The sequence below is a fragment of the Silurus meridionalis genome, chromosome 29 (assembly GCF_014805685.1).
Source record: "Silurus meridionalis isolate SWU-2019-XX chromosome 29, ASM1480568v1, whole genome shotgun sequence".
Taxonomy (NCBI): domain Eukaryota; kingdom Metazoa; phylum Chordata; class Actinopteri; order Siluriformes; family Siluridae; genus Silurus; species Silurus meridionalis.
Genome location: NC_060912.1, coordinates 9,033,818 through 9,051,233, shown reverse-complemented (window position 1 = coordinate 9,051,233; position 17,416 = coordinate 9,033,818). Strand labels below are relative to the sequence as shown.

The window sequence follows — 17,416 nt, the reverse complement described above, 5'->3', positions numbered from 1 at the left end:
ACTGTATGCTAGAAACTGCTGTTCCCTCACTAGTTTTTCACCCAAATATCTCATTTATATCACTGAGCAGCTGAGTATGAAGGGCCGTGCTTAAGATCCCAGCAGTGGTAATTGACTGGTGCTGGGATTTGAAATCACAATGTTCTGATCGGAAGTCCGACATCTTTACCAAACGCCAAAAAAAGTCTTCTGCCCTGACGGTCATCTCACACTGGAGACTCCTTTAAAAAATGCTACATATGCAGTACATCTCATAGAAAAAAATCACTAACAATTGAACATTTTCTCACGTTTTTTTCTCTTTTATATCAGATTATGTGAATTGCCAACCATAGAAATGGCCATTATTATAGCAGAAATCCCATATTACAGTCAGGGTATTAATATAAACCTGTACTTTGCCCTGCTAGAAAATGAATCAGCACTTTTTGACCAATCAGAATAGGGAATTTTGAAGAAACTATGATATGATGTTACAATCAGGAGTATAAACTAAGTGGCTAAAGTATTAGAACACTAAGATACCAAGTGGTCATCTGGTCGAGACAAAAATATTTGGGTTAAATATGAGATCTACGGCTTTAAACTGACTTTAGAAAAAATTGATGAAAAAGCAGTGTTCCAGCAGAACAAACATGCTAATCTGGCAAAATAAGTGTGTGTGTGTGTGTGTGTGTGTGTGTGTGTGTGTGTGTGTGTGTGTGTGTGAATACTTGTGGAAGTACTACTAATCCAGAAGAATATAAAAGCCACAAAGTAGTGTCTGGCCTGAGAGGACATTTCTGGCTGACTGGGAATTTTTTGAAGGAGATCAGCACTTTCACTGGATAGAAAGAGAGAGGGAGAGAGAAAGGGAGAGAGAGAGAGAGCAAGAGAGGAGAAAATGAGCACTGCAGCCACAGGAAAGTGGTCCCACAGCTGTTTTTCTTTCCCTCCTTCAAATAAAAAAAGACACTATTATTAATAACACCTGCTTGTCGTCTGATCTCTTATTGAAGTAAAAAAATATATATCTGCACGTTTAATTACAGCGCCATTGGCCAAGGAAAAAAGAAAAGCTACTGTTGCATGGGTTGATCACCTTGTAATTTTTTTATTCATAGAAGAAACAAAACATTATGTAGGTAAAGGGTGCAGTTTATTTATTTTGTGTAAAAAAATAAAAAAAGTTGTAGTTATGCTTGGATTTTCCCAGGCCAGAAATAACCATGGGATTGTGTGGTCAGGACGAGACCCAACTATGAGTTGTGTAATCCTCTGATGTACTTACATAACAGGAGGGTAAAAGCATAAAGCATGGAGAGGCCTTCATGCAGAAATAGATTCTACAGGGAACTAATGAAAGATGATAAAAATGTTATGTTAAATACTGTTTAGGGTGCCATTACTTTTTCCCTAGGATTGCTTTTCCATTAGAGGAGGGCTTCCTAGCTCATGTTGAAGTGTGAAGCCAGATAAGAATTACTCAATGTCAGTGCGTGGAAAACCATTGACTCGTCCATGTTACCGTGTACGGTAAGTTCCTCCACAAAACAAACTGTATAGTCAGCGGGAGATTTAACTAGCAAGTACGTCTGCAAAGTAAATACTGTAGCTCATGCTGTGAGCTGCCATCTTGGATTGATGTCACCTGTTGTACTAGAGTCGAGAAAACAACCACAAGTCGTTTAACACAAAGGAATTATCTGGGTGATTTCGTTGTTTTTTTCCCCCCAAGCCAGAGGTCAGAAGTTTTTTTTTACTATAAAGTGTAAGAGCATAAATAAATGCACTAATAAAGATAGACAAGATGAATAAATTCAAATAATAATAATCATTACAAACAGTCTAATATATATCCTAGGGTAAAAAAATAAATGAGTACAAATAGTATTGGTACAAAGTCAATATATTCTCTAACCTGCTGGATTCTAATCAATTTGGCAACAATACAAACCATAAAGTATCAACCTGGTACTGCAGAAAGCTCGTGTTACACAGCAACCGTGTTTTAACGCCAAACAAAACAACGTGGGCAAAAAAAATAAAATTCCACACCAAGACAAAACTTCACCAGTGTGAGGAAAGAAGACAAGTGTGTTGTGAACACAGTGGGGCTTCATAAAAGCTGAGAGTCAGAGATCAGAGCAGGTCACGTCACCTCTACGATCCCTCCTTGACTCCCACCCCTGCACCCTTCCCCCAAACACTCCTTCACTCACTCTTAAGAGAAAGAATCTGGGCACCGCTTTGAGCATGCGCTAATAAACCGTGACAAGTTTACCAACCGGCATCTTGAAAAGCGATTTCTTGATAATTACCAGGAGGGAAATTAGGGAGTGTTAAAGCGATGAGGGATCCGAGCTGTTTTGAGTCGCATAGGTAAATGAACAAACCACAACCAAATTTCAATGCATTGTGTTCTTTTCTTATGAATGGCAGAAATGGCCAAAAAAAAAAAAAAAAAAGGAGGGAGCTATGCACCCTTCACAGAACAGGGCAGCTTTCCCAGAGCTAAAGCTACATTACTCCATAGACTGATGACTGATCTCTATTCAAGCCATGCCAAGCTTTGTTCTCTCAGTAACAGATTTAAGATTTCCACCGTTATACACGAGCCAAAACAAATCAGCAAGCTCTCCTTCATGCTCTTTCTCATGACACATGGGCCGATACAGAAAAAAAGAAAAGAAAGGTTATAGAAAAATATCTAGAAAGTTCAACGTCAGTGTGGTGCAATGCAGGTTTGAAAACACACGGACATTTAAACACGCTTATGTCCTATATATAAACACTATTTCGTCCTGGCCTGCATCTGGATAGTGTTCTCTACGATTCGAGGCCACTCTGTGCAGCTGGGGATAGTTTCTCATTAACGCCCTGGGGTTCCATAAAATTACGGAGTAAAAACGGGAGCTTTGAGGATGAATTTGGACTGCAGTTAATGTCAACAGTCTGCTACACTGACTCAGGACTACAGTTTGCTTCTGATCATCACTGCACACCTCAACATCATTTATCTGTAATAAATGGACATTCTGTGCAACCCAGATGAGGATGGGTTTCCTCTCGAGTCTGGTTCCTCTTAAGGTTTCTTATGCATCTCAGGGAGTTTTTCCATCCGGCAGTCGCCACTGGCTCGCTCATCAGGGACAAACTTACACTTCTAAAGAACATCTTATTCATTTTTAGCACCACATTATCTGTGTAAAGCTGCTCTGAGACAATGTTTATTGTTAAAAGCGCTATACAAATAAAAACGAATTAAATTAAACTATATAGACATATAGAAGGTTTGTGGACACATCCATAAGGTTTGTATGTGTTTTTCTAAACATCCCATTTGATGTTATATTAACCTCCACTCTTCTGGGAAGATGTTCCACTAGATTTGAAAGTATTCTTGTGGAGATTGTGCTCATTCAGTAACAAGCACAAAGTCAGGAAATGAGAAGGCCTCTGGTTCAGTCTACATTCCAGTTCATATCAAAGGTGTTCAATAGGGACGAGGTCAGATCGCTATTGCAGGCCGCTCAAGATCTTCCACTCCAACCCATGTAAAGCATATCTTCATAGAGCTGGCTTTGTGCACAGGGGCAATTACATGCTGGAACAGGTTCGGATTTTTTATTTCAAGTGAAGGAAAAATGTTATGTGACTGCATCCAAGGACATTCTACACAATTGTGTGCCTTCAACTTTGTGGTAACAGTTTGGCAAAAAATGACAAGTCAGGTGTGCCAATACTTTTGTTCATATATTTTATCATCATAGACATACTACAGACATCATTTTCTGTATATATGATTTGGATCATCTATGATACATCTTGTCTATGTATCAATGTATATTTCAAATCCTAAAAGCACAACACACACTTCAGATCTCTAGTTGGCTCAAAAGCTACTGAGATTTGAGCCCTTTTTCCTAAAGCATCAGACAAACAACAAACCCGCACACAGCCCACATTGCTCTGTGGTTGTGTTTCAATTTCCATTTTTTCCCCTTCGATCTGCAGAATCTGAGTTTGTGATTAGCAAATTTCTCAGAAGACCACTGGAATTCTCCAGGCTTTTATATTGAGTGCTTTACTGTATCTCAGGAATCCTAAGTCCACATCTTCAGGTCCTGCTTTAAACAGCCTTAAAGCTATGATAACTCTCATCCCTTTATTAAACTGTCATAAGACCACTTTACATCATCACGCATCACGATTACATCATTATGAATCACTGTTCCATCTTCCTGCATCACTGTTACATCATCACACATCACTATTACATTATTATGAATCACTCATATCTTCTTGCATCACCGTTACATTAACACACATCACTATTATATCACCATGAATCACTGTTACAACTTCCTGCATCACTGTTACATCTTCATGCATCACTGTTACACCATGCATTATTGTTTTATTTCTATTACTCATTGTTATGATTTTATGCTGCAATCACATCTGTTACATGCATCACCGTTACATCTTCATGCATCATCAGGTCTTCAGGCATCATTGTATCGTCTTCATGCATCGCCATTATGCCCTCATGCTGCACAATCATATCTTTATGCATCACCCTACATCTTTACCCACCACGGTATTTAGGGACCATCGTTATTTATTTATGCATCCGTTTTACATCTTTAAAACTCATTCTTCTGTGCTTATTCACTCTTATGCACCAGCTATCGCCAGTCAGTATTAGGATTGAAACGCAGAGTGATCACACCTCTTAAAAGTGAAATATAAGCCTAGTCAGCATGACATGAATGAGTACTGACTTGCAGACTTGATTTACTCCAGAGCTGAGGTTAAACCATACACAGTGGATTAACCTCTTCCTGATTAAAATAACACTTCCCAACACTGGATATAATACATGTGCACCGTCCTCTTCTTCACGCTACTACTTTCAGCCTAATTACCACTACATCACCACATGTAGCAAGGACCAAGACATGACATGTGTTCTTAATCAGCTTAATATCATCAATATGTAACTGAAATCGCATTCAATTATCCACTCTGAGAGCATCAAAATACACCATATGCAAGAAAGAAGAAAAGAATACTAGTCAAAAGACAACAAATGATATCCATATGGTTGAAATGTTAACAGTAATAAATAAAATGGACCGGCTCAGAAGAGAACAAGAAGATCCAGATTATTTGATGTTCATCCATTTTTGAGAATTTTGTCTCTCACAAAGAGAATCAATGACAAATGACTTCACCATAAACATCCTTGTGCAAGCAGTTTCCATAGAAACTACTGTCAAATTCAACACCATTGTGGTATGTGGTATTGTTGTTAAAATGTGGCAAGACAAATTGATTGGTACTGGTGAACTTCCTGTCAACTTTTAATTCAGTTTATTATTTTTTCTGCCTCGGTTTGTATATTTGTCCCTGTTCTTTATGTATGTGTTTGCTCACGCTTGTCCTTCCGCTCTTCCATACAGGATGCACATGGAGGAAGATGAGATTTGGCCTCTGATTAGTCATTTCTCAGAACTCCTTCACATGCCTCCTGCCTCCCGGCCCATCACAGGCAAGAACAGGTGCTCTGCAATGCGTTCGTCTCAGTGGAAGTCCCCGGTGAGGGGCTGTGTAGGGGCATGTCCGTGACTTAATGTAATCGGCTCGATCCTGGGCGAGTTGGTGACTACTGGAACGAACGAGAACGCCATAAAGGCAGAGTGTGCGTAACGGACAGCAGTGTTAAACCGCTTCTGTGTTTGTCTTTACTGGATAAATAAAGGAAGTCCCCAGCATTGAGGATAAGATCAAAGCTCAGACTGAGAATAAATACATTTTCCATGCTATATTTCCATGTAACTTCAGCTTATTTTGTGCTCAATATTTAAACACCCAACTATCAAGATAAATTCTATATGCTGTTATACAGATATTTTAGCACATATGATGGTACGGTCCAAAAAGTGCATCCGGAAAGTAATCACGGTGCTTCTTTTTCCACATATTCATTAAAATGTATTATTTTCTAAAATTCAACATCCCATAAATCCCATCCCAAAACTGGAAATAAGTCTGTTTGAAATCTTGGCAAAATGATAAAAAGAATAATAATAAAATTACATTGTGTTGAAGCACCTTTGGCACCAATTACTGCCTCAAGTGTTTTTGAGTTTGATGCTACAGGTTTGACACCTATTTTTGGGCAGTTTCTCCCTTTCTTCTGGGCAGAACCTCTCAAGCTTCATCAGGCTGGATGGGGAGCATCGGTGCACAGCCATTACCAGATCGGTATCAAGATGGTAAATCAACACAAGAATGCAAAGTCTTGAAAAAGAATACTTTTTACGAATAACGCTTTATTATGTCAATATAATGGAACAAAAAAATCTATTGATTATTCCATAGAATCTGAATCTCCAGGCTACAATTGCATTCAAACACTTGCATTTAGTGACACTTAACTGACTCACCAGCTTGGTGTGTTCATGTGTGCGACTAGCTGGAATCTGTGTCCCCTCTTGTACCACATGGCTTAATGTCTGATTACTCACCCTAAGAGCTGGACACCCCCCTCCACAAACACCCACCAACGCACCACATTGTACTGTGCATACAATGGACGCCACCGGACTTGAATGGCGGCCTCAACTATGAGAAACGGCCGCATTAGCATGACAACACCAAGTCTATCGACCACACAGCTTGTGCTGTCATGAGAAAACGTAGCTTGCGTAATGCAAAAGAGGGAGACAAGACGTCCTGGGATTCACTGCTGGGAAACTACATGTAAAAGCCTACACATAGCGATGTGTGGAAAAAAAAAAAGTAAGATAGTTGGTTGTGCACCATAGACAGTAGCTAGAACTTCCTAGATAAAGTTGTTCTTAATTTTTTTTTATTGAAATCACCGCTAGTCCTGCAGACTTTCACAACCTTTCAACACAAAGTGGGATCTTAAATGTGGACCCTAATGTGGGACATTAAAGCGAAATTAGCAAGCACAAGCTAACATGGTCGTTCTATAGTTCAGCCCATACTTGAAGGGTTGAACGAGTTCAGTTCCTGCTCGACTGACAGCTGTCAATCATACATGCTCATTAGAATATTAGGCCACACCTCTACATTTCTCTAATTCCCGATACCCAGTTACAAATTTAGAAATGCATTCAAGTAAAGAACAAAGAAAGAATACGCTTGATGCCTTCAATCAGATAAAATTACGAGCAGGCAAAAATTAGCGTGTAAAAAGCACCAAACATCCAGCTAGGATTCATAACGTGTAAAATGCGTGCTGTTTATGGACACGCAGAGAGACAGACAGGAGCCGCTCGGCATATCTTTAGCTCTGCTGGGTTTTCATTGGGCTCTTTTATCTCTATGTAATGCCTGCAGCGCAGTACACCAATGTTGCATTGTCTGCTTACAATACACACACACACACACACACACACACACACACACACACACTAGCAGGATACATGATCAAACAAACAAAGCTCGACTGAATACTAAACATCACCCACACACTACCCACTACTACAAAGGAAGCCATATTTGTCCAAATTTAAGGTCCGCACATCAGTAAAAAAACATGAATCGAGACATGCAAATACATTGAGATTTGCAGTCAGAGTGTTCACGTTTGTTAAAACAGCAACGCTTCTCCACAGGAAACGTTGTCACACAACCAGCCTTTCCTACAGGAAGTCACCTCCAGGCCTTAACCACTATCCAGTATGTTTTTTTTTTCTCTTTCCAGTGAATGCTCTGTAAACCCAGAAGGCCCTCTGGAAGGAAAATGTGACATGGCAAAGATACAGAACAACAGTAATAACAGAGTCTGTGGGTATGAAAAAATGAAAATGAGTATCTCATAATCCTAAAAATCTGTATTTACAGACAAAATGCTGAGGAAACACAGTGACAGTTAGGGTTTAAGAGTTGAATCAGAACTTTTTACAACCGGACTGGAACAAAGGCGAGGACAGAAAGGTGGCATTAAACTGATAAAAGGTGTCAATTTTTACTTTCGTATTAAATTATGCAGTCGATAATCTGGTAAGAACGTTTCTAGAGCAGTTGGAGCCATTTTATTAGGATAATGATCAGATTGATCTTGTTGCAGAATAAAAGGATGTAGCTAAGAGCGGTTAAAGCTCTGGGTTAATGAAACAGAAGGTCAGGGGTTTGAGCCTGAGCACCACCAAGATGCCAATGTTGCCTTCTTGAGAACAGCCCCTAACCCTTTACCGTGTCAAGGCTGACATTGCGCTCTGAATCCAGCTTCCTAACAAGTTGTGATATGTGAAGGAAAGAATTTCCTTATGCTGTAGTGCAGTGGTCCCCAACCCTATCCCCTTTACTTAGTTACTGACATTTACACAGGCCATGCTTCCATTATTCAGACAGACAGTTACAGAGGCCACATCTCCAATATTCAGACAGACAGAGGCCACACCTCCATCATTCAGACAGACAGTTACAGAGGCCACACCTCCATTATTCAGACAGACAGAGGCCACACCTCCATCATTCAGACAGACAGTTACAGAGGCCACTCCTCCATCATTCAGACAGACAGCCAGCCAGCCACAGAGGCCACACCTCCATCATTCAGACAGACAGTTACAGAGGCCACACCTCCATCATTCAGACAGACAGCCACAGAGGCCACACCTCCATCATTCAGACAGACAGCCACAGAGGCCACACCTCCATCATTCAGAGAGACAGCCACAAAGACCAAGTCTCTTTCACACAGACAGACAGCTACTGAGGCCACGCCTCCTTTTCAGGTACTGAGAGTCACAGAGTCTAAAGGCGGCTTATTGAACCATGTTACTAAATAGCATTCTACAATACAAAGAAGCAAATGCTATCTCAGTTCACTACGGTTGCAACCCCTCGACAATGTTTCCGTGACACACTACAATTCTGCCACAGTGTTGAATTCAACAACATTTTGCAGCCCTGGAGCTGAAAAACGAACAGGTACCTTGTCTTTGGATAAAGATCCTGAGCAGCGGGTGCGCAGTGGACACAGCCTTGCAAAAGTTGTCATCGTTGTTGATGGGCAGCAGGTCTCCATGGATGTCTGCGTAGCCGATCATCACCTCCATGTTGGCGATGCGATGGAGGTCCACGATCAGCTTAAAGAACTCGTCGAATTTGCCGGGCTTCGCTCGGTTCACTGAAAACCTGCGAAACTCGGCACCATACTGCAGGGAGAAACAGAACAAAAAACTCACATGAAGTCATCTCAATCCATCTAATCATTTCGCTAACATATCAATGAATAACATCACCCATGTTTCAAAAAATGGAAATAACTTTCAGCATCAAGCTGCTAAATTTAGTCGGTTATTGTTCCATACAATGATTTTCTTTCAGCTTGTCCAACACAGGACAAGTTAGCAGAGCAGAGCACCGACACACAGTGAAGTTCTGCCCCATTTCAAAGCTGTGTGAAATGTTGTTTAAAACATTTACGACTGGGAAAAAAAAAATCAGGCACATTTCTTTCACTAGTTGCCAACAACAGCGGAAAACTAGACACAATATTTCTTCAGCACGACAAAACCGATTCCAGGAGCCGGCCATGAGGCGTTCGAACCAAAACAAAATCTCCACCTCTTTATTTTCCTTTTGGCCTGTGTGTTTAGTCTTTAAACACGTCAAGAATTTTGAAAGCAAAGTGAACAAGAGACAGAATTCTCCACCAAGCCTGGGAATAAATATCAAATATTCCAAATTTGTCCTTTTTTAGGTGTCACTTGTACAGTAAATATACAGCTCATCTTTTCAGCTTGGTGCTACTTGTGCTTTGGTCCAATTAAAACAATATAGGAGGATGGGATGAATAATGGGAGGATTTTTCAATTGCGGTGTATTTTATTAATTTTACCTCTCGCGTTTTGCCATTTTTCACCGTTAAAAGAACATTATTCCTTTGATTTATTTATTTATTGTTGTTAAGTACACAGGAATCAACTTCACTCTCACTTTGCTCATGTTAGAGCAGCAGAAATGGTAAAACAAATTTTTTCGATCCCTGTATGTTGGATCGTTCATTTTTTGATTGGATATTGAGAGCAGAAAATGGAGAAAGTGGATCATTGTTTGATCAAAAAATGAAGTAGTTACTATCTCACAATTGTAAATATGATCCTTGCCGAAAATATCTAATGTAACAATCCTAACTTTGGAGTAAAAGTGAATTTTATTCATTCTGAAGGAACACTCTGGAGCCATTTGCTCAAATGATAAATAATGCGATTCAATCTGAAACAACAAATTCAGAGATCGCAGACAATTTAGTACAACATGGTGTGGGGTGTGGCAAAGACCTGGGGGCGGGGCTGTTCTGCAATAAGTTTCCATACATTTTATGTACAGCATAACATTGTAAGAAGACAACATGCATCTGACTCCATTTTCCAGTCGGTTTCTTGTTTTTGGAAAGCATGTAGTGATCTATATGAACTTTTCAGAGGGAGGACAGAATTGTTGAATGACGCCAATAAGAGATTACAAGCTGATCAGTTCATTTACATCCAGGAGACCCACAAACCCAGATAACTCCAAGTAAAAAAAAAAAAAAAGATGGCAAGAAACTATAAATGGGGCGGATGGATGGATGGATAGATGGATGGATAGATGGAGGCACGGTGTTCATAGCTTTGTGGTTCCTCAATAACAGGATAATACATTTCATTTTTTTTTTTTCGTTTGATCTCAAAAGAGAAAATCAGCACAGATTTTCATGGATGTTCCACAGTAATTATAATATTTATAAAAGGATAAAAAAAATGTGTTGAACTAAAAACATTGTGTGTTATATAAGCAATAAAGCACCTCAAGATATGTTGTTACATAGAAGTAAATGACAAGACTCCAATGATTATTTTTCTACAGCAGCACATCCTTGTCTTGGTTCTGCTTTGTCAGTTTAAATGCAGCGGATGGAGGAAACCGAGGAAGAGGAGGCAGGAAAAACACTGCAGAACAATGCAACATGCAGCAGAAATGACAATACACGTACGAAGAGGGGGACGTCATGCTCAGAGAGCACAGACAATGTATACAGAAAACGTTGGCAGGAAACAGACACGCCCCCATACACACCATTAACCATTACTGAGACATTCAACAAAACCTACACGTCACCACTAAACAACAATAAACACTCGGGTGTTCGGATGAATTGCGTTACCAATGACAGCACAAGAAGCGAGGTGAGCCTGAGGTCATGTGATCATGTGACTGTTGTACAAATGTTTGCTGCGTGGGCCTTCGAAACACAGGTCTAGCTTTGTCTCCTTCCATCGCAGTGCTCTCAGAGCAGCTCCCAGCATGCACTGTAATTACACTCTCAGTAGGAAAAGCCTACATGAGTGGGGAACAGCCTGTGATTATCAAACAGGCATAAATATGAATGCAGGTGTGTGTGAGATGCTAAAACATGCTGGAAAACTAATGGCATCCTGAAGAGCTTGTTCCTCCTAAACTATTACCATTTTCCAATTATTTTTATGTATTAAATAAATTACATTATTTTTTTTAAAGATTTATAGTTTAATGTTGTGGAACATCTATTAAAAAAGGCAGATTATCATTATCCCAAGAACCCATAAATCCAGATCAATCTACAAGTATACGAGGGTGTTCACAAAGGAATTTGGTTGCCAGGTGAAAAGATTGGGAAAAAAAAAAGGTTGATGCTGACAGAAAACGTTTGGTTAAAAGCTTCATACACTCAATGGCCAAGAAGTATTTTGACACCTCACTTTTTCTGCCATATTTTGCTCCACCTGGAACTGTTAAAGGCACATAGCTGTATTAAAACATTATAAACTGTATTTGCTTTGCTTGAACTAGAAGACCCAAACCTGTTCCAGCATGACAATGCCCATGTACACAACGTACGCTCCATGAAGATATGCTTTACATGGTTCAGAGTGGAAGATCTAATGCTACAGAGTTCTAACCTCAACCATACTGAACAGGATGGATGTGAATGCTGACTGCTAACGTCACCTACATCAGTACCTGAATTTACTAACTGGCTGATTAAGCACAAATCTCCACAAAATCTCGTGGATCATCTTCCCAGGAGAATGAAGCTTATTATAATGAGGATTCCTCTCAGTGATGTTCAAAAAGCAATTTTATAAACAAGTGTTCACAAACTTTTGTCCACATAGTGTATGAAGCGAGGTTCTCATCATTGTGTACACGTACATAACACTTGGAGTGAGATCACATGTACACAATCAATATACAGTAATAAATAAACTGACAGACTATTTCATAAAGTTCTTCACAGTTAGGTTTGAGGTGGTGGTGGTGCTTTTGATAAGCAAAACCGAGGAACCAAATCATGGCTGGAGGTTTCGATAAACAGGCACATGTAAAGCCAGCTAGCGAGCCAGAATGTTGTTTGTACAACCTGTGACCACTGCTGCCTACACACACACACACACACACACACACACAGAATTGCTTAGTCTTGCAGTAAGGCAGCTCTGCCCCCACAGTGCCTCAGCCACCATCAACACACACCAACACTTCTCCTTTAAAAGAGTGCCATTAATTTTGTCTATGATGATTTGCTTTTATTTTTTTCTTTCATTCATTAAACTGAAACGACTGGGTTTCACAAAATGTTTCATGTTAACGAATCAACGTATGTTATCTGTATTAAAAATCTCAGAACCTTGTCGAGTTTTATGATTCGAAGCTGCTCAATTGAGATTTTACTCCCATGGGTTGCCTTGCAGGTAAATTTACGCGAATACCGTACATAAAAATCCGCCTTGATAAATGACGTCCGTTTTGACGACTTTCCACTGATTCTATTAATGTAGTAAATTAATTCGATGCCAATACTTAAATCTAACCCTAAAATTCAACTCACAATAAAAGTACTAAAAGGAATCATTTGAGGTCCCCAAAAGGTCAAATCTGTCAGACATTCATACCAGCTTCTCAGCTTCGTCATCAATACCCCACCACTTTTCATGAGCCCTCACACCTTTACAAGTTGAGACAGGCCAAAACTATTCTCACCAGGAAACTTTTCTTGACGCCAAACAGTCCCATGTCTTGCTTGTCTCTGGTTTCAATGCTAGTGTGCTATCTCTTATTGAAATGCAGATAACTCAGATTTCAGCTCTGAGAAAACAGGGGGGGTGTTCTGAAAAAGGTTTTTGACACAGTGGTGAGTTTTTTCTGCTGCCCCAGTGATAGGACTGAAAAGCTTGTGTCTGAAGACAAAAAACAAATAAAAACAAAGACGCATCCCGGCCCCGCATGTCTCATCTTATCTAAACAGCAGGCTCTCTCAAAACAAGAGCTCTTCCTGGGACAGTGAGAGACAGGAACCTGACAATGACGTCCTCTGTAATATCACACGATGTTCAGTGAGATACGAGGAGATTAGGCACAGCGCAATGGGGAATCTCAAGACACGTGACGGGTTTCAACATCCTGCCCGGTCTGACGCTGGTGTTCAAGAATGTACCAACCTGAGCTGGATTTTGCAATCTCAAGCGTGAAACAAAATGCATTTGAGTCTGTTTACATAAATCCTAGTCACGCGAAAAAATCCTTTAATTTGCGTCAAGGTGATTAAGAAGGAAACCCCAGATTACTCAATCAACATTTAAAAAAAAGCACATTTGAACAAATTGATCAATTCATTCCATTTACCCTTTCATTTTATAATTCATCAAATAACGTTTCATCTAAAATGTTCCCTTCACGTAACACTAGGAGACCCAAAACCTATTCCTGTATTGCAATGCCCCTGTTCACAAAGCCAGTTCCATAAAAATACGCTTTACAGGACATGAAGTGGAAGATCTCCTACTACAGAGCTCTGACCTCAGCCTTACTGAACACCTTTGGGATAAATTAGCCTTCACCTCAGGCCTCCTCACCTCACATCAGTGCCTGACTAAATGACCACAAATCTCCACAAGAACTCAAGAACATCTAGTAGAACATCTTCCCAGAAGAGTGGAGGTTATTCTAAGAGCAAATTGGAGATGTGGAATGAGTTTAAAATACACATACTACCACATATCTTATGGTCAGGTGCCCTGAAACATGTGACTTGTGTCCATTGACTTGTTGTTTCTTCCAAAAATCCAACAACTAGATAAAAAAAACATACATTATGGGGAAAAATGGCACAAGAATAAAATAACTTATTGGGCATTTTATCCATTTATAGTTCTCAAAACATCCATTTTCCGTTTTCTTCTCTAGTTTCAGTGGCTGCTAACAAGGTCGAGCTTCCTGCATTAGTAAAGTCTAATGATCTGAAATATCATGTTTAGCTTCATTCGTTTTTTTTTTTTTTTTAACCTACGCTTACATTTAATTTACACCAAAACACCACGAGCAGGAACCCTCTCTTTCAGAAAGCTGCCGAGGAACAGAAGATTGTCAAGTAGTAATTATGAACTAAAACCCACCATTTCGACAACAGTAAGGCTCAACATGTAGGGCAAGTTAAGTTCTTCTATTTATACCGACAACAACAGTCGGTATTCCTGAACACGGTTCACACAAGCAAACACGACAGGAGCATTTTGCAATCATTACGACACTCTGATCTCTGATGAAGCTTCAGCCTATTAGCAGTGCAGGTGGGTGAAACCTGTTATCTCTAAAACATCTAGGTTCCTCCCTTCAGAAAAGACCCTCATGCTTTACAGGTCAAGTCAGTTTCCCTCCATTGACACTATACTTTTTCAGGTTTCGGGGACAATTTTAAAAAAATCCGGACCACTTCTGTATTCAGACGTGAACCATCTACGAGAAGCTGCTTGTTGTCCTTCGATCCAGACACTGGCCCCTTTCATGGACACCAGTAGCAACAAGCATTCCAGTCTCTGTTATGAATTACTGAATACAGCAATTAGACAATGGCAGCCGCAACGCCGCCACCCCCCACCCCCCAAAAAACCCAGGCATCGTTCCGACTACGCATTCCACCAATTTGGATCAGCCACAACATTACAACACTGTCTACACACCGGCGTGTGACGATCTGCCAATTTGCAATCAGGTTATTAGGACAGTAGCTTTGGTAGTCAGGGAGATACCAACAAATAGGGGTCTAGCTATACAAAGTTGGAGGCACACAATTGTGTTGAAATTGTATGTCTTTGAATGTGGTGGCCCCTGTGCACAAAGCCAACTCCATGAAGATATGATTCACATGGGTTGGAGTGGAAGATCTGGAGTGGTCTGCTATAAAGCTCTATAACCCTATTGAACACCTTTGGGATGAACTTGAACACTGACTGCACCCCAGGCCCCCTCTCCTCACCTCACCTCACCTCCATCAGTACCTGACTTCACCAACACCCACAATTCTCCACAAGCACACTCCAACAAATCTTCCCAGAAGAGTGGAGGTTACAATAACAGCAAATAGGAACAAAATGTATAGATCTTCAAAACTCTATCTATCTACCAATCTTTTGCTCAGGTGTCCACAAACATGTCCATATCTACATAAGAGCTGCTTTGCATTTCAGCGCTTAATGTAAAAGTTATACAAATTTATACAGGAAATATTTTTATATGGAATATATACAAGAATACAGGAGGTAACTGCTTCGCGAGAACTGAATTAAGCAGTTTCCAGAGAACCAGAACATTTAAGACAAACATTTGGACGGAGAATTTTTTGTCGTCTTTCCTTTCTCAAAAAAAATAAATAAATAAAAAATCGCTCTAAATAATGACTTCTATACCACCAACATATACAGTAAAGTCCATGGTGGACGCTCCAGTTACAGCAGTTGCAGTCGATATGGCGAACAGATGTTTATTTAACCCCTAGGAAGGAGTCTCCAGTGTCAGAAGTTCCCTTCAAACAATCACAGGATGCATTTGCTATTATTTTGCTAAAAGCAACTGCCGAGAAAATGTCGATTGGTTCGAATTGCTAAAAATTAACATCATATAAAATGTTAAATTAAAAAAAAATTCTGTAAAATGTTGATGTTTTGATATCCAGTGCCTAAAAAACAAACAAAGTCTAATAAAAAATGAAATACCAGCTCTGTATTGTTTGTTTGTTTTTGTTTACAGATCAAAAGACGTTTGGAAACTTTGTATCAAAATGTATCAACCTCATGCTCGTGCATGAAGTAGATGAAAGAGATGAAAGTTCTCCATGCAATCAGGTTCATGTGGAGCTCAAGTTAAGCACCGGATTCTCCCAAAACAGTTCAATTGTTCAATAATTCGGATTAAAACAAAACGGTTTTGGGAGCACCGGTTGCAGATCCGGAATAGTGTTGTTTGTTTAAACCAAGAAGTCAAATCAAACACACATTGAGATTTTTTTGTTTCACAAAACAATTCAAAGTAAATGAAGATGCATTCACTCACTTTGCTCTTGACTTCCACTGCGTCCAGATCCGAGTGGCGCAAACTTTGCGCCTTATTATTAAAACTCCGATTCATAGTTTTTGACGCCTCGCGGGTCTCACTGTGGTCCGCTTCTCAATCCGTCTATAAGTGTGTGTGAGTGTGTATGAGTGTGTATGGTGTGTTTATAGACTAGAGCGTCTATATCCTGGAAATGAAAGAGTAATCCGAGGTTATTCCGATCTCAACTCTTCTGATCAACAAACTTCAGGGTGGAAAAAAAACCACTACATGTAGAAGGAGGGTAAAATCACCGCCTTCTGCCTACAGGAGAGAGAGAGAGAGAGAGAGAGAGAGAGAGAGAGAGAGGAGGGAGGGAGGGAGAGGGAGAGAGGGAGGGGAAAAGAGAGCGGGATAGAGGGAGAAAACTTTTTGAGAATGACATCATGGGTGTCTCTCTCTCTCTCTCTCTCTCTCTCTCTCTCTCTCAATCCCTCCCCAAAAAGCAGTGCATAGAGTCTGTATGAGGGGTAAAAGGGGTCAAAATGGGACTTCTAACTCTGGTGTTAGTTTTTTCCTTTCTCAAAAGTAGCTCGAAAGTAGTGCAAATGTCAAATTAAATGTATTTGTATACTAGTTTTCAGATCATTTTCTAAACTTTGCAAACGAAGGAAGCGATTAACCCGCAATCAATGTTTCTTTTTTGCACTTTTATCAACAGCTTTTCAGAGATAAAGTGTTCTGAAGACTGAATTTAGAAGTGTATTGACTATTAGTTTATCCCCTAGAAGTTTATCCTAAGATTTGGTGTTTAGCAATCATCCACGCTCAAGACACACTTTTTTCACTACATTCAAATTTCTAATCAGAAGGTGGTGAGTTCAAATCCCAGCACCACCAAGATGCCATTGCTGGGGCCCCTGAGCAAGACCTTTAACCATCTACTGTTTGGTGTATTCGTGGGATTCTTGTACGTCGCTCTGGATAAAGGTTTTGCATGTCGCTGCAGCCCAATTTTCCACTTTGGTGACCTGCGGTTTTAATTCGATAGAGAAACCGA

General features: G+C 40.0%; 1 protein-coding gene across 1 annotated transcript in view; it reads right to left on the bottom strand.

Moving 5' to 3' along the window:
* Positions 1-16,695, bottom strand: part of pard6gb (par-6 family cell polarity regulator gamma b) — a 35,309-nt gene extending 18,614 nt beyond the window's left edge. The window contains exons 1-2 of the mRNA XM_046844416.1: positions 16,378-16,695; positions 8,960-9,182 (exon numbers count right to left, since the gene is read on the bottom strand). Coding sequence (XP_046700372.1) covers positions 8,960-9,182; positions 16,378-16,452 — 298 coding nt within the window. The 5' untranslated portion in view covers positions 16,453-16,695. The remainder of the gene's footprint in view (positions 1-8,959; positions 9,183-16,377) is intronic.
* Between the last annotated feature and the right edge of the window lie 721 nt (positions 16,696-17,416).